The sequence below is a fragment of the Nuphar pumila genome, chromosome 1 (genome assembly GCF_984573655.1).
Source record: "Nuphar pumila chromosome 1, dmNupPumi1.hap1.1, whole genome shotgun sequence".
NCBI classification, from domain to species: domain Eukaryota; kingdom Viridiplantae; phylum Streptophyta; class Magnoliopsida; order Nymphaeales; family Nymphaeaceae; genus Nuphar; species Nuphar pumila.
In genome coordinates this window covers 7,033,354-7,061,303 of record NC_143249.1, presented here as the reverse complement: position 1 = coordinate 7,061,303, position 27,950 = coordinate 7,033,354, and the positions used below count along the sequence as shown (strand labels likewise).

General features: G+C 35.6%; 1 protein-coding gene across 1 annotated transcript; it reads left to right on the top strand.

Annotated features, from left to right (window-relative positions):
• Positions 1-32: 32 nt before the first annotated feature.
• Positions 33-26,683, top strand: LOC149847831 (kinesin-like protein KIN-4A). Its single transcript, XM_090002386.1, has 25 exons — positions 33-152; positions 533-679; positions 812-961; positions 2,586-2,839; positions 16,376-16,563; positions 16,674-16,798; positions 17,001-17,037; positions 17,681-17,772; positions 17,912-18,022; positions 18,126-18,239; positions 18,432-18,571; positions 18,758-18,905; positions 20,148-20,246; positions 20,330-20,443; positions 20,537-20,653; positions 20,789-20,869; positions 21,816-21,887; positions 23,721-23,814; positions 23,886-23,917; positions 24,258-24,361; positions 24,569-24,670; positions 24,830-25,051; positions 25,259-25,421; positions 26,238-26,393; positions 26,468-26,683. Exons 1-25 carry the CDS (start codon positions 33-35, stop codon positions 26,681-26,683), a joined length of 3,198 nt encoding a protein of 1,065 aa, XP_089858512.1.
• Positions 26,684-27,950: the final 1,267 nt, after the last annotated feature.

Here is a 27,950-nt window from a genome sequence, read left to right as displayed (position 1 = left end):
CATAGAATTGGAGTTTCTTGGTGTTGTTACCGATGGAGTCTGGTGGGGAGGATTGCTGTGTGAAGGTCGCCGTGCACATCCGACCTCTCATTGCAGAGGAGCGAGCTCAGGGGTGCAAGGATTGCGTCACCGTCGTCCCCAACACGCCTCAGGCATTCCCTGCTCTCCCCTCCGTCCTTCTGAATTTTGTCATCTTTTGTTTTTTTTGCTTGATTTGGTTGGTTTTGTCAATTTCGTGGTCTGTGGAATCTCAATTTTTTAATCTTTTTTCGCTCCCCAACTTGCGGTTTAACTCTGTTTTTTGTATTGCCTACTCGTTTGGGATATGGGGGTTGGGGAGGTATCTTATAACTGATAGTTTATGATAATTATGGTAGGGGGACTGTGAATTTGGATTGTATTTAGGTCGTATTGTCTCATATATTCTATTTTTGGATTGTCGCCTTTTTGTACAATGTTCTTTTTATTGTTGGTTTTGATCCTGGGATAATTTGGGCTAATTTTATCGACTTCTGATGTTTTACTGATTCAGGTTCAAATTGGGGCGCATTCTTTTACCTTTGATCATATTTATAGAAGCACAGGTTCCCCATCATCCTCTATTTTTGAAGAATGCATCTCCCCGCTTGTCGACGGTTTGTTCCAAGGGTACAATGCAACGGTTCTCGCTTATGGGCAGGTGGGTTCTTTCTGCATTTGATTGCGTTGGTGCTGTTTCTGTTTGATTTTTAGCAGTACGCTTGTGTAGTTTGAACGTTGGTTAGTAGGCTGTTGTTCTATTCTAGATTGGTGACTAAAAATTTTGATGCAGACGGGCTCTGGCAAGACGTACACGATGGGAACTGGTTATTGGGACGATGGCCAAATTGGGATCATACCTCAAGTCATGGATGCATTGTTTAATAGGATCCAAGCCCTCACGCATAAAATTGAATTCCAATTACGTGTTTCATTTATTGAGGTTCGTTGGTCTGTCCTTGATTGCTTCTTTTGCTCGTGCGTCAGATCATTGGTGCTATGTTTTGGGCTCTGTTTTACTTGCATAACAGCAGATTCTCAAGAACACAGCGAAAATAGGTGAAATTCTAGGTAATTTTAAATATCATCCTATTTAGCAGTAAATTGTAGATGGCGTGAAGTTCTAAGTTGATAAAAATATGAAACAGTATAGCATGGCTCCCATGGATGAGGAAATATGATAGAATATCCAATAAATAGAAAGTATATGTATGTTGTGTCAATGTCTGATATAATCAAGTAAAATAGTAGTCCTGTAGTCTAAAAATAGCCAAGATGTTTTATATAGGAACCATGAAAAACTCTTTAAACTTTTAGTGTGTGGATAAATTGAAAATAGATCAAGAAACTGTATTCTGTAATTAATAGCAATAAAATAAACTAAAATAGTCCATTGCATGGCAGAACCAGAGGAAACTTGTTCTGTTTTACTTTGTGATATTCACATAGTTATATGCATTTGCTGCAGGATTTCTAAACGAGGATAAAGAACCCCATATAAGCGCACTGTTTTAGGCACCTGTACCACACTATTAAAGGATTTTTGGCTTCAAACCACTAACTCTGCCTATGCTGTATAGACCCATTAACATGTCTAATATTTAAATTTAGTGAATCTTTGTCTATGCCCTCTTGTTCTTGTCCTTTTTCATGTGACAACCTCCTAAGTATTTCCCCTAGCTCTTCTTCAAAGTAGGAGAATATTTTCTACATCATTCCGATGACAACAACTACTTGGAAATGTTGTGCCTATTTATTCACTGTTATAGAGTTTCATATTCATCTGTAACTTCTGAACTTGATAGGATGATGCCGTCATTTTCACTTTTTTAATCCTGTAAGATTGTATTTTCCACTGGAAAGTAAGTTCCTTGTGTGCCTTTTATTTATTGATAGGATGTGATTATTGTCATTCTTTTGTTGGTTTCATGCATTGAGGGCCAATTTGTTTCAAACGTGGTGATTTGTTCTTCATATGAAATGTTTTCATGTGAAAGCAGACTTTGGTGCTTGTTTCAAGATAGGTGTGAAAATCACCTAATGGGTCCCAATAAAAGGCTCCTTTTCTTACATTTATGAATGGGCTCTGATGAGAAAAAGTGATGGAAAATGCTTCCCATGTGGCAGTGCGATGAGATGTGATCCAATTGTCATAACCAAGGGACGGTCAATGAGAAAGTTGAATCTTGTTGACTGGGCCACATTCTCTTAAGTATTGATTCTCCATGAGAAAATGGGTCATTTTTGTACAGGAACAAATTTCATACAGTTCTTTGCATGTCAGAACATTCCATATGATTTCTTTCAGCAATTTATTGCTTGTCTTTGGCATACTTTCCTTGAGCTGTGATAATTCCTACCTCAACATTCTTATGGCTTCTCACTTGCTTATTGTTTAAGCAGAAGTATATTGTTGCTGTTGTGTCCAATGTGAAGTTTTAGCTATTGTTCTTCCACTTGTCAATTTGTATATTTGTATTTATCATATTTTGCCTGTTTCAATGTTTTCCATTATCTTATATGTTTCTGTAATGGCATGAACTTGATAAGTATTTTTGTATGCGCAGATCCTAAAAGAGGAAGTGTGTGACTTGCTTGAACTTACTCCCTTGGAGAAATCAGATGCATCTAATGGAGTGGTGGGGAAGACAACGGTTCCTGGGAAACCGCCTATACAGATACGTGAAAACTCCAGTGGAGTGATAACTCTTTCAGGATCAACAGAAATTGTTGTTAGTACAAAAAGGGAAATGGCTGCATGTCTTGAGCAAGGTTCATTGAGCCGAGCAACTGGGAGCACAAATATGAACAATCAATCAAGGTATGGCTGCATCTCTAATCTTTTTTGTTTCCTACTTATTTAAAGATGACTATCTTAGTGGGAGGAAAAACCACTATAGTCAAAATTGCATAGTCTCTCATGCATGCACTCACGACACATACACAAACACACACATCCAACATACTAATACAAATCTGGCTTCTTGTGCATATCCATCATGGCATCATTCATTCAAATTAACCACAGCTTGCCTTATCCATTCTAGTGTTGAATATTCTCATAAAATGCATGTTGATGTTCCTTCTCTGGCCTGTCCAATTTCAGACTGAAAATCTGGAACACATTAGGTTTAAGGAGATGCATCAAATATAGCTTGCCTATTGTGTTATCATATATTTCATGATGACACCAAATTATCTTTGATGTTTCTCCCATGTGTTTTGTCATGCGCATCTGTATCTCCTGTCTACTTGTTTATATGCAGTAGTCAACCTTTTCTATGCATTCAACTGCTCATTTTTCTTCTTTTTCTTTTCATTTTCCTGCCCGACTCTGTTAGAAAATGAGCTTGAACACAAGAGGTTCGATAATGAACCCATAAATACACGCACTTAAAGTGCAAATACACAAACCCACTAAGGGGCAACCATACACATAAAGTACAAACTCATAAACTCACAAAGGGATGAAGCCAAAGGGCTAAAAAGAATTAATCTTTATTAAGGGAGAGAGTAAAAACCCTTACTTTACAAAAGGGAGAGCCCTCTAATTTATAGAGGAAAGGAAAAGAGCGAGAGAGACCACATGGGGCTCCCTTCTAGTCATTGGGAGCCCCAACGGTCACATTAATGACCGTTGGGGCCCCAACGACTAGATGGGTGGAGCCCCATGTGGTCCTATTACATATTAAATAAAAAGGAAAAAAAAGGAAAAAAAAAGAAACAAAAGAAAACCTAAAAATAGAATGGAAATAAAATGGTACAGGAAATTACCAAAATACCCCTGTCGGGTTTTTGGATGTACAATAAAAAAAAGAGAATATATATGTAATATATGTATATATATATACTTATATACAATGTTATCAAAAACGCGCCTTGAGGCTCAAAAGGTGCGCCTCGCCTTGAGGCGCGGCCCTATGTGCCTCAAGGAGCAAAACTTTTTATTTTTACAATAAGATTTCAGAGACATAATCAACAAAGTTTTTGTAGGTTAATCTCATATATTTTCCAGTTATTTCAGTTATGTAATAAGTTTATTAGTATATTACTATATTTTAACTTATGTTGGCTAATCTCGTATATTTTTCAGTTATTTCAATCATGTAATTAGTTTCTTAATATATTTTAACTTTTTTTGGTTAATCTCATATATTTTTCAGTTATGTAATCAGTTTTTTAGTTAATTTTATATGTTAATCTCAGATTTTTTAGAATAATCTCATATATTTTAACTTTTGTAGGTTAATCTCATATATTTTTCAGTTATGTAATCAGTTTCTTAGTATATTTTAACTTTTGTTGGTTAATCTCATATATTTTCCAGTTATGTAATCAGTTTTTAGTTACTTTTATATGTTAATCTCACATTTTTTAGAATAATCTCATATATTTTAACTTTTGTAGGTTAATCTTATATATTTTCCAGTTATTTCAGTTATGTAATCAGTTTCTTAGTATATTTTAACTTTTTTTTGGTTAATCTCATATATTTTCCAGTTATGTAATCAGTTTTTTAGTTACTTTTATATGTTAATCTCATATTTTTTAGAATAATCTCATATATTTTAACTTTTGTTGGTTAATCTCATATATTTTCCAGTTAATCGGTTTCTTAGTATATTTTATCTTTTATTGGTTAACCTCATATATTTTTCAATTATGTAATCATTTTTTAGTTACTTTTATATGTTAATCTCATATTTTTTAGAATAATCTCATATATTTTTCAGTTATTTCAGTTATGTAATCAGTTTCTTAGTAAATTTTAACTTTTTTTGGTTAATCTCATATATTTTCTAGTTATATAATCAGTTTTTAGTTACTTTTATATGTTAATCTCATATTTTTAGTACTTATTTGAGATTTTCTATTTCTTATTGGTTGTTATTTCATTAATAAAGTATTTCTTTATTTATTTGTATTTTTAGATATTTTTTAGAATTTTTTTAAAGTTTTTTAAAAAAAAATTGAGGCTTACGCTTTACGCCTTGAGGCTTACGCCTCATCTCGGTTTTTCGTGGAGCTCCTCGCTACGCCTCAATGCTTTTCACAACACTGCTTATATATATACATATTTTAATACTCTCCCTCAAACTTTACGTGGGGATAACGAAAAGTTAGAAGATATAAAGGAAGGATTCCAAGTCTTCAAGAATCTTCAATGGAAGTCATCATCTTTAGAGCACATGAAAGAATTTTGCAAATGTCAGCCTTCAACTGTTTTTAATGATCATCCCCAAGCACCTTCCATGATGTATCATAGGTACTTCTTTCATCTTATCTTTAAGATTCTGTGGCACAAACCAAAGAGCTCCAGGTAAAAAATATATTTGCATTTCAATCAAATAGAAATTTCAAACAAGATGAGTCAAGAAACCATAACATTGATCAAGAGGAACATATGATTCATCAAAACAATTATGCAAAAGATATTATATGTATTTTAATCGAGTACTATGTGAAAATATCATTAAGAGAATTAAACTTAAATATGCTTTGAGAAACTCACTATATTCTTAAGGAAAGATATGTGCCCAAATGCACAAGAAATACTCACAAAGGAGTTCAATATGCACAAAGGCATAAAAGATATTTCTTCTTATTGAATCAACACTAATACTTAAGACAAGAAGTGTGCACAAAGGCACGGATACACATGCACAAAGGCATGAAAAAAAATAAAGAACTTCTTTATTGAATGTCAAAGAACTTTATAAAAAGCCTTATGCATTAGAAATGTCTTCAAAGAGACATTGTTCATACAAGAACTAATTCCTCAAAGGGATGTGTACAATGGCGCACAAAAGAAAGCATGTTCAATACACATAAATCAATACTGAAGAGAATTAATTTTATCAACAAAATATGAGTTAATAATTTCTCACATATCTAAGAATGAAATATTAGAAAAATACAAGAGCCCACTAGAAAGCCGAAGAACCACAAGCACTTAATATGCAAAATACCCAAATTCCCTATAGGGTAAATTTCAAAATGTAAAAGTGATTTCCAAATATGCATATTAATGATATGAACTTTTATCGATAAATATTTTTCTATGCAAGGAAGAAACAAGTAGTAAGGATTAAAAATTTTAGAAAGAAATCCCATATGATAAATGGAATGATACATGCAAGTCAAAACTAGGTTAAGAATTCTCATAAATATGGAATTTTGCAAATCTCAACAATAGTTCATCCTACTACAAGCAATCACTTCATTAGACCTCCAAAACCCACAAATCAAGTGCAGAAGCGACTAGAATAAGAATATAAATATAATGCCACTAAAGGGTCAAAGGCACACATGAAGGTGTGGATAAATACCTCTTGTCTACATATAATGATACTTGAAATGAGTGTATCAACGACTAGAACAAGAGTACAAAATTCAACCATGGGCTAAAAATCACACATGAAAGTGTGAATAAACATCTCTTGTCTAGACACTCAAAATCAAGTATGTTCAGCGGCTAAAACAAGAGTATAAAGCCGACAATGGGCTAAAAGCACACGAAGGCGTGACTAAACATCTCTTGTCTACATATAATGACAATTAAAACAAGTGTATCGACTACTAGAGCAAGAGCAAACAACCAACAATGAGCTAAAAGCACACACAAAGGTGTGAACAAACAATTCTTATCTACATATGATGACACTTAGATAGGAGGCACAAAAGGAGAAGACAATTGAGGCAAGAATGCTTGTAATGGAAATGCAATTAAAAAAATATCAATTTTTCAATATATCTAGAAACACTATGGTTTTAAAAGTTAGACATCCATCACAGGTACACATAATTAAGAACATCCATAATAAAATCAATGGCCAAAAGAAAAATGAGTGATACCACACACTCAAAATCAGAGATCACATAACAAGTCATTTAGAGTCAAACTACAAGTTGACAATCTAAAAAGACATAACACGAGGTGCACATAACTTACCTCAACAAACATCTCTGATTCAATACCAAGGCCAAGAAGATTGATGCATTATCTATGTCACATGGGTGCGGGTGCGGGTGCGGGTGCGGGTGCGGGTGCGGGGATTCGACACTTTTAAAAAACCCGGGTGCGGGGGTGCGACAGGGGCAAAAATATAATATATATATATATATATATATATATATATATATATATATATATATATGCGATGCGGGTTTTTTCAAATTTCATTTTATATACAGCTGCACGCACCCATTTCGTCAGGAGAATAGGAGAACAGTAGAAATCCTTTACTAAAAAAACCATCATTATCATTTATTATGGAGAGAGAAAATCCTTTACGAAAAAGGATTGAAAAGGCAGCTGCTGTCAGCTGTCATTTATTGTGGAGAGAGAAAATCCTTTACGGAATTGAAAAGGCAGGAGCAGCAGCTGCTGTCATTTATTGTGGAGAGAGAAAATCCTTTACGAAATTGAAAAGGCAGGAGCAGCCGCTGCTGTCATTTATTGTGGAGAGAGAAAATCTTTTACGAAATTGAAAAGGCAGTTGCTATCAGCAGCAACTGTCAGCAGAATTTTTTTTTTAAAAAAATTTCGCAGCCCATTTCGTAGGGCAAATTTTTTTTTTTTTAAAAAATCCAAACAAAAATGGACCGAAATGATCCTGGGTGCGGTCAACGCACCCAGGATTGGGTTGACCGCACCCGGTGCCGCACCCGCACCCGCATCCGCGTCGAGTCGCGTCGATGCGGGTGCGGCACCCTGCTAGCCGAATCCCTGTGACATAGTGCATTATATAACAACTTGTGATGGACAACAAAAGTGTCATAAAAGGCAAAGAATACTCATAAAAAGATAACCTTTCAAATAAGCAATATCATGCGTAAGAACTGATTTGGAATAATCCTAGAATCAAATCAAGCCTTAGCTATGATAGATATAAAGTGCAATTATATGCACACCAAATGATAATCTATGTCACATGGGTACAAGTGCGGGTGCGAGGGTGCAACACTTTCAAAAAACTTGGGTGCAGGGGTGCGGCAAATATATATATATATATATTGTGCAGGGGAGGGGCTGAGCCCCCTCCCTGCACCCTCTTTGTGCAAGGGAGGGGTCGAAGATGAGAGTAGAGGGAGTCGGAGAGGACAGAGTGTACCTAAAGAGGAGAGCAGAGGCGGAGCGGTCGACGGCAGCGTCGGGGTCCGGCGGAGGCTTCAGGAGGAGAGGAAGGGAGGATTAGGGCAAAAAAAATTGCCCTAATCCTCCCTCAACATCATATTTCATCGGACGTACTTTTTTTTTAAGTCAAAAAATTAGACACAAATAATGACCTTGGGTGCGTTGACTGTACCCAGAGTCAGGTTGACCGCACTGGGTGCCGCACCCACACCCACGTCGCATCGACGATGGTGCGACACCCAGTTTGTTGAGTCCCTGTGACATAGATGATAATAGATGCAATTTTATGTAATACAAGATGTCGAATGACAATAATTTTGAATGAGCAAATAACAAATTTAGACCAATATAGGCATTCTTAATAAAGGTGGTAAGATTATGAAGCTTGAAAATCTCATGTGAAAAACCATGAAAGAAAATGAATTCCACAATTAGAACCTCAAATGATGCTCACAACCAATCTTAAAAGAACCACAAAAGTTCACAAATATTAATTTCTTAATTGAATCTTTGAAAGATACCATGTAAGAAAAAAGGAACTCCACAAATGTATCTATAAAAGATACTCACAAACAATCTTCTCACAACAACCACGAAAGCTCTTAAGGAGCATATACTCACAAGAACCACTAGGGTTTAACAAAAATACTCAAAAAGAGTATACAAGAATAATAACTTTCATTTGGGTGGGAGAAACCCACACTCAAAAAGGATAATAAGTTTATGAACTTGTTAAAACCGCACAACAACATAAAAATGCACTAAGACACAAATCTAGAAAATCAAATATTTGTTGAGGAGGAAAAATTCAAAACTCATAAGTTTATCAAAAATGTATGACTTAAGAGGTTAGAAGTAGAACCAACTCATAATTCAACAATTATGCAACAAGCATTAATAAAAACCATAAATTTTACAATGAGACAAACACTTGAAGACAATCAAATTGAAAAATCTTTAAGATGCAAAAATAACTATATTTCATATGACAATAATACAAGACTACTCCTTTTAATAAAAACTAATTTTAATTCAACATGCGTCATAAAAAAAAAACTTTTCCAAACAAATATTGCTCATATGAAATGACACATTAGGTAAGCCTTGTTAAAAGAATTAAAACTTAATAAGAAATTTTTCATAGATGATATATGTCAAGAATTTTTCCGAAAAACACACAATATTATAAGAAGCCACATATAAGACTTTTTAGTGGATAAGCACATACCTTTAATTTGAAACAACAAATATGATGAGAGTGTAGAAGAGTACATAATCAAAGTATCTCCAAACAAGATACTAAGATCAAGACCTTAATATTCTTGATAATAAATTTGGCACACATGCACAATAAGAACACTTTAGAACACTTCTGCACAAAAGCACAACTCACAAAAACTCACAAAGGCATAAAAATATTGGAATCACTTTATTGAGCACTTGGGCTTTGACTCAAAGCCATGAGAAATACAAGAGGGGGAAGCCCCTATTTATAAGGAAGCAAAGGAGCAACATAGGGGGCTCCCAAGAGAGTCGTTGGGAGCCCTGCTCCCAACGACTCTTTGTGGAGCCTCCCTATGTGGCACAAAAAACAAAAGAGCAAAAAAGAAAAGGTAAGAAAAGAAAAGAAAAAGCAAAGTTATAAGCATATTCCAAAATGGAATATGCGTAAAATAGGAATTTACAGAAATACCCTTTTGGGTGGATAAGAATATATATATATATATATATATATACATAGTATATATGTATATGTATCTATATATATATGAATATAAATATATATGAGATTACAAATATCGATACATAATTTAACACCCCCCCTCAAACTTAGGGCAAGATGACCGAGAGTTTGCCAAGGAGAAAGTTGAATCTTGGGGCACATAAGGCTTTGGTGAAAAAATCTGCCAACTGATATTCTGAAGTAACATAAGGTAGATCAATGACTCCTTTTAAGTAGGCTTCACGAACATAGTGACAATCCATTTCAATGTGCTTAGTCCGCTCATGGAAAATATGATTTTTGGCAATGTATATTGCACTCTTGTTATCACAGCATAACTTAGTGAGTCATTCAATAGTGATCCCCATGTCTTCAAGCAACTGATGAATCCATACAATTTCCATGGTAGTAGTTGCCATGACACGATATTTAGCTTCAGTCGAAGATAGAGAAACTTTTTGTTGCTTCTTACATCTCCATGAGATTAAAGAATCACCTAAGAATACACAAAACCAGTGGTGGAGTGACGGTTATTTGGGTCACCTCCCCAATTAGAGTCAGTATAAGCAATTAATTTTAACTCAGAAGAGGATGACAGAAAAACTCCCTTATTAAGAGTATGCTTTAGGTATCTTACGACACGTAAGACGACACTCATGTGAATGGAAGTTGGTGCATGCTGAAATTGACTTGTTGTATGCACTGCATGTGAGATATCTGGTCTGGTAATACTTAGGTACATCAACGATCCTATAAGTTGTCTGTAGGGAGTAGGATCGGAGAGAAGAACACCATTATCAATCTTCATTTTAGCTCCTACTATAGCAGGAGTTTCACAAACTTTATCATCTGTAATACCTGACCTGTTAATAATATCAGATGCAAGCTTAGTTTGAGACAAAAAATATCTTCTATGAGAGTATGCTACCTCAATACCCAAAAAATAAGTTAAAAATCCCAAGTCAGACATTTCAAACTTATCCTTTAAAATTGATTTTATGCTTTTAATCCCTCTAGAATCGCTTCCAGTTATAAGCATGTCATCCACATATAGAAGCAAAATAACAATCCCTGCATTAGATTTTCTAACAAATAAAGCAGTATCAGTAAAACAGGATGAAAAACCATTTTCTAACATTACGGAGTTAAACCTATCATACCAAGCCTTGGGGGCTTGTTTCAAACCATAAAGTGCTTTTCGAAGGCAAAGCACTTTTCCTTTAGGAGACTCCATTCCAGGAGGAGCATCTATATACACTTGTTCGTTTAGATCTCCGTTTAAAAATGCATTCTTAACATCCATTTGATATATGTTCCACTTGTTGATTGAGGCAATGGTTATAAGACATCGGACGGTGACCATTCGAGCTACCGGGGCAAAGGTCTCTTCATAATCAATCCCATATTCTTGACTATATCCTTTTGCAACTAAACGGGCCTTGTATCTCTCGAGGGACCCATCACTCTTAGTCTTAACCTTAAACACCCTATTGCTTTCTTATCTTTAGGAAGGTCTTGAAATTCCCATGTCTTTGCTCTCCTTAGAGCTTCAAGTTCATTATCCATAGCGACTATCCATTCAGGACATTTTCGTGCTTTCTTGAAGTTTCTAGGTTCTATGTAGGAGTGAATGGCACTTAGATAAGCTCTATATTTAGGTGAAAAAGACTCATATGAGATGAACCTAGAGGGGGGTTTTCTCTGTCTTTCGGTCCTACGAAGGTTTTCCTCACTTTGAGGAGTAGTCCCACTAGCATCATCATATCTTTCGAGGGCACTTCTGAAAGTATTTCTATCTCTATGAGTGTAGGTTATGAGATCTCTATGCGGTTCCTCATTGACATGTTGATGAAACGTTGGGGGCACAAAATTGGTTTCAGTATTATTTGAGTCATTCTGATTTGACTCATCATCACTAGTATCATCATCTTCAGTCAACAGGTCAAACAGAAAAGAATAGTCTATATTCTCGTCATTAGATTCAATTTTTTCAAAACCACTGATATTTTCCAAAAAGCTTACATTTCTGGAAACATATAGTTTATCATTTTTAATATCATAACAACGAAAACCTTTTTGAGTTTCGGAATAACAAAGAAAGGCACAAGGAATGACCTTGGGGGAGAGTTTGTCATTTTTATCAGTAAGGACAAAACATTTACATCCAAAAACCCTTAACCTGCTATAATCAGGTTCTTTTTCGTATAATTTTTCAAAAGGGGAAACCTTGTTCAAGGTTTTTGATGGGAGTCTATTTATGAGATAGACTGATGTAAGGGCTGCCTCAGCCTAGAGTCTTTTCGGAATATTTTGTGAAATGAGCAAAGTTCGTGTTGTTTCAATAATATGCCTATGTTTTCGTTCAGCCAACTCATTTTGTTGTGAGGTTTTAGGACAAGATTTTTGATGGAGAATACCATGATTTTCAAGATAACTTTTGAATTCATTGGAAAGATATTCGCCACCCGAATCGGTTCTAAGAATTTTTAAACTTCCATTAAATTGATTTAAAATCATCATATGAAATGTTTTAAAAATCGAGAAAACTTCATGTTTATGTTTAAGAAAATATATCCAACTAAATCTAGTGTAATCGTCCACAAAGATAACATAGTATGAGAAACCTCCTTTAGATATCACCGGAGCCGGACCCCATACATCGGAGTGAATAATTTCAAAAGATTTTGTTGTAAACATGGATCTTTGAGAAAAAGGAAGACTTTTCATTTTCCCAAGAATACATTCATTACATACAAAATTTTCATTACAAAGATGCTTAATAAAAGGCAAATAAGAGATTTTAACAATGTTGGGATGACCCAATCTCTTATGCCATACATGAATATCTTTGTTTTGAGCAACATTACAAAATTGGTTTTTGGGAATTTTGAGAAAATCAACATAGTAGAGGTCTCCTCTCCTAGAGCCTTCCTCAATCAACTTCTCGGACTGGCGATCCTGTATCCAACATTTATTAGAAGAGAATTTTATATCGCAACCATAGTCCGAGAGTTGAGAAACTGAGAGTAAATTTAAGTTTAGTTTTGGTATAAGACAAATTTTTGGAATAAAGAAGTCTTGTTTTTCAAAACTGCTCATTCCTTTAATTTCAATAGGTGTTCCATTCGCCGTTGAGACAAAAGATGGAAGAGAATTTTTAGAAAAATTAAAAAGAAAACAAGAACTTGGAGTCATGTGAAATGATGCACCGGAATCTAGGAGCCAAGATGTCTTACCGAGAGAAGAGGAGGATGACATAGCGGCTCCGGAAATGCCTCCTTTGAGAAGAGGTTGAAGAGCATCCACAATTTGTTGAAGGGAAAAAGGCTCATTTGATGAAGAAGGTCGTTCCTCTGGTTGGGATGCCATAGCCGTTGTAAGAATTTTCTTCCATTTGGGGCAAATGGGTTTGATATGCTCGGGTTCTTTACAAAAATGGCAAGTTAATTTGCTATAATCTCTTTTGCCATATCGATCATTTCCTCCTTGACCTTGATTTTTGAAATGAGGAGGTTTGTAGGCCTTCATATTATTCCCAGGTCTTGACACAGCATTAATCGCTTCATAATCATTTTGAGAAGGTGCAACAAGGATGCTAGGATTATTTTTACTAATCCTCATACGGGTTTCCTCACCACTTAGCTTAGTGATAACATCTTCAATAGAGGGAGATGTGAAGGCGGATAGAAGAGAAGACCGAATTTGCTCAAATTTGGGTCTAAGTCCATTTAGAAAATTGAAGAATCGATCTTCCTCTAGTTGTTTGTGTCTTAACTCGATTGCTTCTCCGCTCCATTTTGGTTTGAGCATAGCAAGCTCATCCCAAATAGATGATAGTTCGGCAAAATATTCCTGAATAGACAAATCGTTTTGTTGAAGGGTCAAGGCCTTCTTTTGGAGGTAATATTTGTAAGATAAGTCCCTTGAAGTATACATTTTTTCAAGGTACAACCAAGCTTCAAAGGCCTTTTTGAATTTAATGATGTTGGCGTTGATCTTGGTTTCTACGGATGAAAAAATCCAAGACAAGATTTTGAAGTTCTTCATTTTCCACTCATCATGCCTTTTTGAATAATCTTCTAGGGCTTTTTGTCTATCTTCACTTTCAAGAATCTTAATATCCCATTTTTCTATGATTGTATGCTTGGGTTCGGGTTCCGATATTGAACCTTGAACGTACCCTCAAAGACCTTTCCCTTTGATATGGGCTTCCATATTGCCGGCCCAAACATGATAGTTCGAACCACTAAGTTTAAAACCAAGGGAGAAGTGAGAGTCTTTTTCACCCATTAGAGAGGGAAAAAGATAGAAAATAACACGTACCTCAAATGATTTTCAAATCTTTCTTGACAAAAGATGCTTCTAAATAAAATATTGCCCGAAGGAGATGATCCACTTCAAAACTTCAATAACTTGAAGGCACGTTTTTCGAGACACTTCAAAAATGAAGAGATGCACGATCCTCCTTTAACAAGGCTCTGATACCATGTAAAAGTATCTCCAAACAAGATACTAAGATCAAGACCTTAATATTCTTGATAATAAATCCGGCACACATGCACAATAAGAACACTTTAGAACACTTGTGCACAAAAGCACAACTCACAAAAACTCACAAATGCATAAAGGCATAAAAATATTGGAATCACTTTATTGAGCACTTGGGCTTTGACTCAAAGCCATGAGAAATACAAGAGGGGGAAGCCCCTATTTATAAGGAAGCAAAGGAACAACATAGGGGGCTCCCAAGAGAGTCGTTGGGAGCCCCCAACGACTCTTTGGGGAGCCTCCCTATGTGGCACAAAAAACAAAAGAGCAAAAAAGAAAAAGAAAAAAAGAAAGGGTAAGAAAAGAAAAGAAAAAGCAAAGTTACAAGCATATTCTAAAATGGAATATGCGTAAAACAGGAATTTACAGAAATACCCTTTTGGGTGGATAAGAAAATATATATATATATACATATATACATAGTATATATGTATATGTATCTATATATATGAATATAAATATATATGAGATTACAAATATCGATACATAATTTAACAGATCAATAGTTTTACACTACATATATCACAAAATTTTTAATCTCAACATAACTTTCTCTAAAGACTTACTATTCATATGAAAGACATGCTTACAAACAAAGTTAAGCATAAAATATAAGTTCAAAGCTCCTAAAGCCATACACACAAGTTCAAGTGAGATTGACATCAAATTATGCTCGAAAGATAAACATGATTAACGACCCATTAAAGCAAGTTTTGAGCAATCATATATCTAGTTTTTCGAAAAAACAAGTTCACCGGTTTAAAAATTATCATTTAAACTTTTCAAAACATACAAAAAAGTGTAATGTGATATACGAAAAAACAAAGGTTCAATGAAGAACCGAATAACACAAGCACTAAATGTGCAAAATACATTTTGATTTAATTTTTAATAAAAACATAACGACAAAGAAAACACATACATATAAATGATCAAGGAAGTAGATATTTCTTCATAATGCATGATACTTAAGAAAAAAGAATACATACCGAATAACTTCAAGAAAGAAAAGAGAGAAAAGTGAATACTTCACCATTTTTTCTTAAAATTTCTTAAATAACACGCTTTCCGATGCACCAAAGAACAACTCGATCACAACCTTGCTCTGTTACCATCTTAGAAAATGAGCTTGAACACAAGAGGTTCAATAATGAACCCATAAATACACGCACTTAAAGTGCAAATACACAAACCCACTAAGGGGCAACCATACGCACATAAAGTGTAAACTCATAAACCTACAAAGGGGTGAAGCCAAAGGGCTAAAAAGAATTAATCTTTATTAAGGGAGAGGGTAAAAACCCTTACTTTACAAGAGGGAGAGCCCTCTAATTTATATTGGAAAGGAAAAGAGAGAGAGGGACCACATGGGGCTCCCTTCTAGTCGTTGGGAGCCCCAACGGTCACATTAATGACCGTTGGGGCCCCAACGACTAGATGGGTGGGGCCCCATGTGGTCCTATTACATATTAAATAAAAAGGAAAAAAAAAGAAACAAAAAAGAAACAAAAGAAAATCCTAAAAATAAAATGGTACAGGAAAATTATCATAATACCCCTATCAGGTTTTGGGATGTACAATAAAGAAAAGAGAAATATATATGTTTATATATACATATTTTAACAGACTCCTCTCCTCAAATATAATATTTTATTTATTTTTTATAATTTTTGTCTATGTATACACTTAATTTGCTGCATATTTTGGTCTTTTGTTTCCAGTAGGCTTAGTTACCCAAATGCTGGAGATATAAACATGCTGTAATGGCAATAAGCGCAGAGATGGACATCTTTGCACTTATCTTCAATGATGCCACTGATGTCTGAGTTTCCTAATTCTCATAAGGCAGCAATGCTTGAATTTTAAGTCGGAGAAGTGCTATTCTGTCCTTTCAATTTTTTGCCTATGTTTATGTTTTTTTCTGTTATTTTGCTGTCCTGCTTGTACAGTCGTTCACATGCCATTTTCACAATCACAATGGAGCTGTTTTCTAGAGTAAATCTTCCTATTTCTGGGGAAAACCAGCCAGGAGATCATAGTTGTGAAGATTATCTTTGCGCAAAGTTTCACTTGGTGGATCTTGCTGGCTCAGAACGTGCTAAAAGGACAGGGTCTGATGGCCTTCGTTTCAAGGAGGGTAAACCTCTGCTCAATTAAAACTTAGGCATGCAAGGACTCATGCAGCCTTGTAGGATCAGAAGCTTCACAAAGTTCCTTTTTCCTTTTTTTTACTTTTTTTTATTTCAGGTGTTCACATCAATAGAGGGCTTCTTGCACTTGGAAATGTCATAAGTGCACTTGGAGATGAGAAAAAGCGGAAAGAAGGTGCACATGTTCCTTACAGGGACAGCAAACTTACTCGTCTCTTGCAGGTTTGATCGGATTTCACTTAGTAGATAAGTTTTGCTTAACTGTAGTCCAGCATCAACAAATTCAAGTTATTCAATTTTCATACCATGTTTTATATGGATTAAGGTTATCTTGCTGCAGTTGTTTATAGTTGTACTGGCACAAAAGAAAACATCATTTTCTTTTTCTTTCTCAACCTCATATTCATTTTTGACGTCCTCGCAGGATTCCCTTGGTGGAAACAGCAGAACTGTTATGATAGGTAAAGCCTGGCAAACCTAGCCTTTTTTAAGAATGATTTAAATTTTTTCCTGTGCCGAACCTTGAAAGAAATGGTGTCTGGTCTCCTGCTCTTCTACAGCCTGAGCTTCATTCAGCTTGCCTATCATGCTGCATGTAGATAACTATTAGATAAAAAGTGAAGTAATGATGCATATTAAATTCCATTGTAGTATGTTGAAGTTCCATGCAATTGCTCAAAGTGTACTAGTTATTTTTGTTTCAACCTTCTTATGCTTTTTGTAGCCATGGGAGATTGCCTCAAGTCATGCTTGCCATGACAAAATGAGAGAGAGAGAGAGAGAACTGAAGAAATGACAATAAATGCTGATCCGATGTAATGAAATCTACATTGTCCACTTCAAAAAGCTTTCGTAAAATTCATTTGTATTATCTGTCTATCGCTGCTTTGACATTTGCATGTGTGCAAGAGGCACTTCAATCTGTGGCATGTTATATGGCCATGATCTGTTTTATGGAAGTCTTGAGACTTTGACCTTTTCTTAGTTGTGTAATCTGTCAAGCCCATGGATATAGTTCATTATTTTGTTTACCATGCACTTTTTCTGTAGTGTTTCACATACTTTTCTCTTGTGCTTTTTACATTGAATTGCATGCCTTCGCAGCTTGTATTAGTCCTGCTGATATTAACGCAGAGGAAAGTCTGAACACTCTCAAATATGCAAATCGTGCTCGGAACATTCAAAATAAGCCCATTGTAAGACTTGAATTCTATCTTTTTCGTGGGATTTTCTCTACATTTATAGACCAAGACCCATTTAAACGTTGTGATCATAGACTGCCTTCTTCTTTTGGATCTTTAAATCTTGAGTCATGTGAATTTTTTAATTATGCAGGTAAATAGAGACCCAATATCAAATGAAATGCTAAGGATGCGCCAGCAGCTGGAATATTTGCAGGCAGAGCTACTTTCTGCTCGTGCAGGTGCTTCATTAGATGAAGTGCAAGTATGATGTGTACTTATAACACTTTTTTTTCAGCTTAGCATGTTTTTATGGAAAATTCTTGATGTAATTACTATATTTTTTTATTATGAATTGTTTTAATTAGGCTCTCAAAGCAAAGATTTCTTGGCTTGAGGCAACCAATGTGGAACTTTGTCAGAAACTAAATGAATATCGGAGCAGACACCTGCCCATAGATCAGGGTGCAACAAATATGCAGGTTCGCATTTCTTTGGCTTCATGATGTGTTTTTCTTATCACTCGAGGCTCCGAGTATCAAAGCAAATTCAATAGATAAGAATTTTGACACCTCAAAATGTAAATTACAGCAGAATATGCATGCAAAGTATGCACCTTCTGTGATTTGAACATGCTTTTGATTAAATGATCTCTTTTCTTTTCCTCTTTTTAGTGTCACATGGCATTGTATCTGCATCACTTTTATCTTGCTGTGCAGAAAACTGGTGGCTGTTTTGAAATGGGAGAATGTTTGAAGAGCGGATTGCAAGGAATGGAGTCATATCGCTATATGGCAGAGCCTATTGCTATTGGGTCTCATCATGCATTTCATGATACACCCTCAAAGACATTTCAATCATCCAACACCACTTATTCTAACAATTTGATGCCAATGGAAATACGAAGGACAGCCCTTACTCCTGGTGATTTCATCTACTCACCCTTGTGTTAAATTCTATTTTTCATCAAAATGCCTCCTGAAGTTCCTAATTAATGTAGTTGTTTTTTGCCTGTGATAATACCTTCAGCAGGTGATAATTCCAAAGAGGTAGATGAAGAAGCCGAAAAAGAATGGGAGCATACTCTTGTGCAGCATACCATGGACAAAGAGTTGAATGAACTGAACAAACGTTTGGAACAGAAACAAGTAAATTACACATTTATAGTAATTGACCTCTATCAAATTCTGTTAATAGAATCTTGTGAGCCGTGAGACAAAGAGATCTGTACTATTATATTGCATCAAATGTTGCAGGTCGGGTCTTGCATATTCTTCACCATACTTTTTCTAATCATTGACTATTTAATCTCATGTAAATGCAAAGTTGTAAGTTTCCAACTTAAACCCTGTAAAGATTGTTCATTTTCTATTAATGCAGACACTGCTAAAATGTCCAATAACCTAGAAATTTATTCATTGAGACTATGGTGAACAACTCTCTTCTCCAAGTCAGGATGCACATACTTCATACAATTCATATTAGCTCTCCATCCCCAGACTTGGAAAAAGGGGTCCTAATGTATAGGCATGACCACTTCAAAGAAATCCTTAAATTATCTTTACTTCTTTTCTCCAATGATTTTGATGGAAGATTTTTGTTCTTTTCCCTTTCTTTTAGCTGATTTCGCACATTTTCTAGGATCTCTGGTACCTTATCCTAATTTATATATTGGTCTTTGTCTACTCATGGACCAACTCTAAAAGCCTTTTTGGAGTAATACAGATGTCTCCCCATTATTACTATTCCATTTTTTCTGTTAGCACTGGCTTATCTAAATATCTGTTTCTTTAGATAAGGCTAGTTTTTACATGATTCCAGCTTCTGTAGACTTCTGCTTGTGTTCTCAGATTCTTCTGGTACTTTCCTGCTCTATCCATTCTATCCTCTAAATCATTACAGGCCTTATCATTTAGCAGTATATATCAAAGAAGCCTCACATATTCCATCATTCTTTTCCATGCTATAGGAGCTTACGTTAGTAATTGATTGTAACATGAACATTTCTTGGCACAAATTTACTTCTATACTAGAAAATGCCATATTTTCATTGACCATTGTACTAGTTATCTGTATCCAGTCGGGTGTATTCTATCCATAACGTTAGCTTTTTTATACGCTGATGTCAAAGATTGTGCTGTGCTATTTTTTAGAATTTATAATTTGAGAAAATCCACTTTGAAATGTTCCAGTATATTGATAACCTAAATCTTTGATGCATAGCAATAGAATATCTCTGAAACTAAATGTTTGAACTATTCCATTTAGATATTTTGGCATTTCTGATGCATAGAAATAGAATATCACTGGAACTAAATGTTTGAACTGTTCCCTTTGGATATTTTGGCATCAGGTATTCTATTTATTCAAATTTGATTTTCCTTATGCAGTCAGAGATGAAAATGATTGGTGAGTTTGACACTGAGTCGCTTAAGCAGCACTTTGGAAAGAAACTAATGGAGCTCGAGGATGAGAAAAGGGCCATAGAGGTAGATTGTAGACCTTCAGCTACACAAGATTCCTTGTAAGTTTTTTCAGATCTAATTACGTGTGTATTCTTTGTTTGCAACAGCAAGAGAGGGACCGACTGTTGGCTGAAGTTGAAAACCTTTCTGCTAATTCAGATGGTCAAGCTCAAAAATTGCAGGATATTCATTTGCAAAATCTGAAATCTCTTGAGGCACAGGTTCTAGTCTTCTCATTTTGTCTGTATTGGTCGGTACAAAGTATGTGACTTGGTTCCTATTATCAACTAGAGTGGGTTACACTCCTTGTGCAGATTTCAGATCTGAAGAAGAAACAAGAAAGCCATGTTCATCTTTTAAAGCAGAAGCAAAGAAGTGATGAAGCAGCAAGACGGCTACAAGAGGAAACACAATCTATAAAGGCTCAGAAGGTTTTGTGCATTCTTTTTGGCCTTTAATATTCATTATTCAATCATATTTGTTCTGATGGATCTATCCTTTCAGGCTTTTATCTATTACACCATGGAAGAATTTCTACAATGCTAATCTATTCTTTCAATAAATAGGTCCAACTGCAAAACAAAATAAAGCAAGAGGCTGAACAATTTCGTATGTGGAAGGCCTCTCGTGAGAAGGAACTGTTGCAGGTAAATTTCTGGTGGTCTTTTCATGGTATCATAGGTTTATCATGCTTGAACTTTTCTAGGTAAGCTATTTCTCTGTCACTTCCCTTTTAATATGTGCATGATAAAGGATAAAGGATCATGTTGAAGTCAAATTTAGCAAAAATTGCCCATCAAATTCCACTCCATTGGATTGGCATACTGTCCATGAGAAGTTCCAGGAGTCATAGATTCATTGTGGCTTCTATACACACTTCACACCTTTGATATGTGGGATGTTGGTCGCAGTGTCTTGGTCATTTGCCTCCACCAAAGAGGCAGTCTTCTCTGATAAAGTGCTTTATAGCATCTTAAGTCACCATGGACCAAATAGAATGTTGTGAAAAGCCTATTGATTCAGGCCACTATCAGCTAAGGCATTAGCCTTTGGGACTATTACTAGAGAATGGTTGATGTTGATTATAGGAGCACTCGAAAAGGTTATATATGTATGTCATCAACTGATCATCAAACTTGACACAAAATCCTACTTGGAGAGGTTATTGGATCACAAGAAAGCAAGCCACAATCAGGGTTTGCATTTACCCCTCTCTCCCGCTCATATATGTGCACAAGTGTGTGTGAGTGCATGTGTTTTTCATTTATACTGATATTATATAAGGAAAGCCTCGTTAGATATGAATTAAATTACAATTATGCCTTCAATAATTCTAATGTGTATGTTATTGTAAGCCGTAAAGCTTTTTTCAAATTATAATCTTTGTATTTGTTTAATTCATGACTTCAGTAACTGACTGATGTAGAAAGATATGCTTAAGGTATATATTTTGAAAAATTGGATGCCAACCTCTATTGTTATTGGATGTTTGCCTCTAATTCTTATTGGCTTTATTATTGTGGAATTGTATGCAGTTAGATGATGTCTCTTTACTGACTTCATGATTTTAATGATCTCCATGGTCTTGATTAGCTGAAGAAGGAGGGACGGCGAAATGAGTATGAGCGGCATAAACTACAAACACTGAATCAACGTCAGAAAATGGTACTATTTCAGACTGATTCTTGAAATAATGTTGCTTTAGAGATATGAAAGTAGAAATAACTTGCATGAGAGGTTCCAGTTCCATAATTTCAAAATTTAGGAATGGATTGTTCCAACTGGATGCTATGTCACAGTAATCACTGCAGAAATCAACAAAAGGGAAAGAAGTTGAAGGGGAGAAATTTTCACGGGATATAAGGATAACTTTTTATTTTAGTAACTACAATGTCTAATCTCATTCAATTAGTTTGTATGGCTTTAAGAATTGCTTATCCATAACTACTGCCTACAATGCATCCTCTTATTGCTTTAAATGGCATATGAATTTAATTACCTAACTAGCATGACTTCCTTTATTCATGACAATAATATACTGATATGCGTTACTCTATCAAAATATGCAGCACTCGTACATAATTTATTAACTCAAATCAGTTCACGAGGGGTCCTTTTTAACATTTCTCTTGTACCTATGACAAGGGTGTGATTCAGCTGCATTCATAATATTAAACTCATGCTTTATGTGTTTGTTCATCACCTTGTGCAAGTTCTGGCTGTTGAATATGCTAGCAAGAGCTAAAGAGGGTTGATAATGCAAGACTGTTTTAACACTTTTCATGTACAATATTTAAGGCATTTATGCCTTTGATAGTGATTCTAATTCGTGCATTTCATATAACCAATTAGGCATTAAGATATATTAATGGGCTGAAGAATATCAAAGAATCAACTCACTGTATGACTTAAAGTAGGTAGCCAGGTAAGTTATCTACTTTCTAGATCTCAAATGCCTATTGTTTCTAACTGATAACTTTCCGACAAGAACAAAAAACCCTCAACTGTTCAAGTGGATTAATTTTTATATCATGCTTAAGAGCGGATGTGTACATCATCCTAGTGTTAAAATGTATCTCCAAAACCTTGTTGTAAGTATAAATATATATACTTATATACATAGAGATACATATACATATAATATAGGAAGTCATGCTATATTATATGTATATGTATCTCTACATATATAAATATATATATTTATGCATATTTTTATTTTCTTACCCGAAAAGGGTATTCTTGTAAATCATATCTTGCGCATATTCCAATTGGGAATATGTTGTAATTTATTTTTTGTATTTTGTATTCTTTTTATTTTTTATTTTTTATTTTTTGTTTTTGTTTTTCATAAAAGTGCATTGGGGGTCCCCCAAAGGAGTCATTGGGGGGCCCCCAACGGTCACAAATATGACCGTTGGGGGATCCCCAACGACTCCTTTGGGAGCCCTCCCTTTGCACCTCTTTGCTTTTGTATAAATAGGGGTGTTCCCCCAATAGAGTCGTTGGGGGGCCCCCAACAGTCACAAATATGACCGTTGGGGGCTCCCCAACGACTCCTTTGGGAGCCCTCCCTTTGCACCTCTTTGCTTTTGTATAAATAGGGGTGTTCCCCCTTGTAATTCTTCAAGCTTGAGAGTCTCAAGCATTTGCTCCTTTTTATGAAATACATGCATTATTGCATGTTTATTACTTTTACGCTTTTTGCGTATTTTGTTCAAGTGTTGTGAGAGTGTCTTCATGCACTTCTTTTATAAAGTATTTATGCTTGTATGCGTATTGTCTCTTCATAGACAATTTCACACCTAGTTACTATGAATGTATATACATATGTTATTCATGCATAAAATTCTTTTCTGTAGAAAATTATAGATTTTTTCTGCAATTGACAGGAAAAAACTTTCATAATGTTTTGTATTTCTTTTGTTAATTAGGACTGTAGTCTTTTCTTCATATTAAGAGGCGTCCTTCTTAAATATAACAAAAAGCTCTTCTATCTAGGTTCTGCAAAGGAAGACAGAAGAATCTGCAATGGCGACAAGGAGGCTGAAAGAGTTGCTAGAAACTCGCAAATCTTCAATACGTGATAATGCAGGTGATTGTTAGCCCATGAAAGATACATATTTTGTTCATCAGTTATATTCTAATATCTTCCTTTTTTTCCAGTCTGCACAAGTGGAAATACTCCAGCTGCCCAGGTAGTGTATGGAATAAGATTTGAACCTACATGTTTCATGCATTTTATTGAACACTTTGACAGTTTGACCCATGGAGAATATTCCAAATCTAGAAATCATGGTCCTCACTTGCAACTTGAATAGTGCTTGGGTTGGATGGGTGCCACATGTACTTCATGTGATCTGATAAAATCCGTCACCCAAACTGTTCAGGCTGCTTGATTGGAATACAAATTATTGGGCCTCTATGCATCAGAGGACTCCCGTCTGGAAGTTAACATTCGCTTTTTTCTGGAGGGAAAGTTAACATTTAGAATTACATTCATTTACCTGAAAAAATATGCTGATTCATTTGCTGCAGCCTCAGAGTAATGAAAAATCACTGCAACGGTGGCTTGATCATGAGTTGGAAGTGATGGTGAATGTTCATGAGGTCTGTTCTGAATATGAGAAGCAAAGCCAAATGTATGTACTCTCTCTCTCTCTCTCTCTCTCTCTCTCTCTCTCTCTCTCTCTCTCTCTCTCTCTCTCTCTCTCTCTCTCTCTCTTCAATGCTTGAATTGGAAGAAAGGTGGCTTCATAATGCAGCTCAAAGTTTTCTCCCTTTTTTTCCTTAAGAAAAGAGAATCATCATTATATTCAAAAAAATGATGTCACTGTTTTTGGATCTAGACGAGCTGCAATGGCAGAAGAATTATCTATATTGAAACAAGTGAATGAAAACATATCTAAAGGTTTTAGCCCACGTAAAGGAGAGAATGGAGCATCTGCTAGGTATGTCCTTCCATTCATATTTTCTTTTTGAAATATGGTTGATCATGCATGCTGGGCATAGGGATGCAATGAACAAAGTTGCAGCATATAAGATGACAAGCATGTTACAGACTGATTTTTTAATAAAAAAGCTACTATTTTGGTTCCTTTTCCCATCAGGATATCTGCAATGTCACCAGATGCAAGGTTGTCAAGAATCACATCACTGGAAAATATGTTAAACATATCTTCAAATACACTTGTATCAATGGCATCACAACTCTCTGAAGCAGAAGAACAAGAACGTGCATTTACAGGGCGCAGTCGATGGAATCAACTGCGTACAATGGGCAATGCAAAGAGCTTGCTTCAATACATGTTTGACGCTGCTGCTGATGCCAGGTACCTTGAACAAGTTTGAATGTGAAACTCATTTTATTTGGTCTATTTTGCAAATCTTATGTCAAGTTTTTAAGGGATACTAGAAGCAAGTTGTGATCCTGAATAACTTGTTCTGTTCTCACATTTGTTTGTGCAATTACTTCTCTGGCTGATTTACCAATTTTGCATAGCCTATGTTGTTAAGTATATACCAAAATTTATTTACAGATACCGATTACGAGATAAAGAAATTGAGAACAAGGAGATCAAGGAGCAGATGAACGAACTTATTGGTTTGCTAAGACAGAGTGAAGCACGAAGAAAGGAAACTGAGAAGCAGCTTAGGTTGAGAGAGCATGCTATTGCAGCTTCTTTGATCCCATCATCATTGGTGAGACTATCTTTATGATAATGCATACTTTCTATCCCCTTCTGGCCTTTTGGTTTTGAATCTATCTATTCATAGGATTGAAGTACCACTACAGCCCTTCATTTGTTTCTGCCATGAAGGGGAAATATGTTTGGTGGCCACGAGTTGAAAGTTGGAACTGTCTTACCCAGGCCTGCTCGATTGAGTCCAAATTTGGTCAGAGGGACTTGATCAACCCAATTTACTAAGTTGGCTACACAATATTACCATCACAAGTTTGACTTCTTAGTTCTTTCAAGATTCTGTAGAAACGGTACAGGTTGCAGAGTGGAACACCTACCTAACTTACGGTCCAGATTGTATGACAAGGATTTGGCTGACTCCTTGCACTAGGTTACACAAATTTGCTGTTATGTTTTAGGCATCTTTCAATAGCCTAGATATGGTGCAGGAAGGAGAGTGAAGCTCTCAAGTTGAAGTTTTCTTTGCTTTTAGTTTCTTTAATGAAATAAAGCTTTGGTAACCATACCAAATGACTTTTGCAACCGCTGGAGCTTGCTATGATGCCAACCATCTTATTTAGTGTCATATTGATTCTAGTACTCTTTGGAATCCAGTTCTCTCATGCAGATTATGTTGCTCCATCTTTTGAGTTGGTTCAAGTGTTAATTGTAAGCTGTGGTTGTCACTCGTCTGTTATACTGCAACTGGTCCACTGGTTTAATTTATGGTGTGTTAATTTGTTTTTGTTAGCATTAACATGCACATGCATACGTGCATGCACAATTGCTCCAAGGCCAAAACTTTGACTGAAAATTGTAAGAATCTGAACCACAGGCAAGTCCAAATGGATCTACAAAGCACTCTGCAGATGACAGCAATGGTTCGTCCTCTCCTACGGGAGTACCAGCACCAAAACAACTTAAATATACAGCCGGAATAGCAAATAGCCCGAGTTCAAGAAATGTGTTGCTTTCCAGTCAGACAAGGAAGGCACGTCAACCCATTGTAATTCTTTTAATATTTTGTCACAAGAATTTTTAGCTAACTTGGATTTAGTGTTGCAGACAACCATGTTCGGGCAATTAACTGTTGGGAAGAAGCTGGCAGTGGCTGGACAGGGAGGGAAGATATGGAGATGGAAGAGGAGTCACAACCAGTGGCTTCTTCAGTTCAAGTGGAAATGGCAGAAACCTTGGCGACTATCAGAGTGGATCAGGCATAATGATGAGACTATCATGAGAGCTAGACCACGACCACAAATTTTCACCAATGTGATATGATGCCGTACTGTTTTTTCATTGAACCTGCAACCGTACATCTGCAACATACAGCCACGGTGTAGATAAAAGTGTAAGGAATTTTCCTTTGTTCAATTCCTTACCTACCAGAACCATGAAAGATAAATTAATCTGCCTGACACATGCAAAAAGTTTGAAACTAGTAATCAAAATAAGTTCTAATTTTCTATGTTTCTTGGGTAGCTACTTCGCTTTGAAGATCATTGTTAGACTTTTGGCTTGCTGTTTTTATACAACATGCACTACCATACTATTTGGTTTTTCTTAGCAAAAAAAACTTCCATTCATCTTATATAAGTTCTGGCACGTGTTTAATGAATGGCATTCGACTTGCAGGATTGGCTGGTTTTGACAGAAGTTGGATGTCTTAATGGAGAAAAAACTGTTTGATGATATTTTGTTGGGTTATTTTTTCCACTTATTGAAGAGTAATGGCACTGAAAGCATCTATGTACAGTGGTGATGATGCCCCAAGCCCGTTGATGGAAAGGTAGATTCTTGGTCATGATTTGGAAGCTTTTGTGCAGCTAAAGTTTTGTGCTCTCTCTCTCTCTCTCTCTCTCTCTCTCTCTCTCTCTCTCTCTCTCTCTCTCTCTCTCTCTCTCTCTCTCTCTCTTTTTCTTTCAATTTTTTGAGGAGAAAGGGAAAGAGATGGTTCTCATTTCTCATGAGTGTTCTTTTGGTGTTAATGATTGTTCAAAATCTGTTCTTATAAACAGAGTTTGTTCTTTTATGTGGACTTTATTGTTCTGTATAAGTATGTTAATTGTTCATAAAAAAAAAAACTACGTTGCTTGCAGTGAAAGTACTCTCTAAAAAAATGTTTATTACCTGCTTTGAATTGTCACGATAACAAGCAAGGTAATGAAATCCTTGGAAGAAGAATAAGGCATAGAAGATGAAAACTGGAGTTTTTGGAGTCAACAAGAAAGTATCAGTTGGACCTCACTGTAGATGTTTTTTTATGAATTCGACATGAATTTGGTTCCATGTTGCAAATTCCATATTCACTATATCGAGCCAGTATCGATGAATTTCCTATGTAAACGTGAAAATTTGCTAGTTTGATTTGCCTAGGCTGCTAAATGTAAATGGTCTTGCATATTATGAGCGTGCAAAACCCCAAGGCTTCTTTACCTCGTTGATTTGAGAAATGCCTACATAAAATGTAGAAACTTGCTTCTTCTTCTTTTCTTTTTGGAAAGGCAAGCTGACCCCTACCAGTTATACAACTATACCGTTGGGTTTT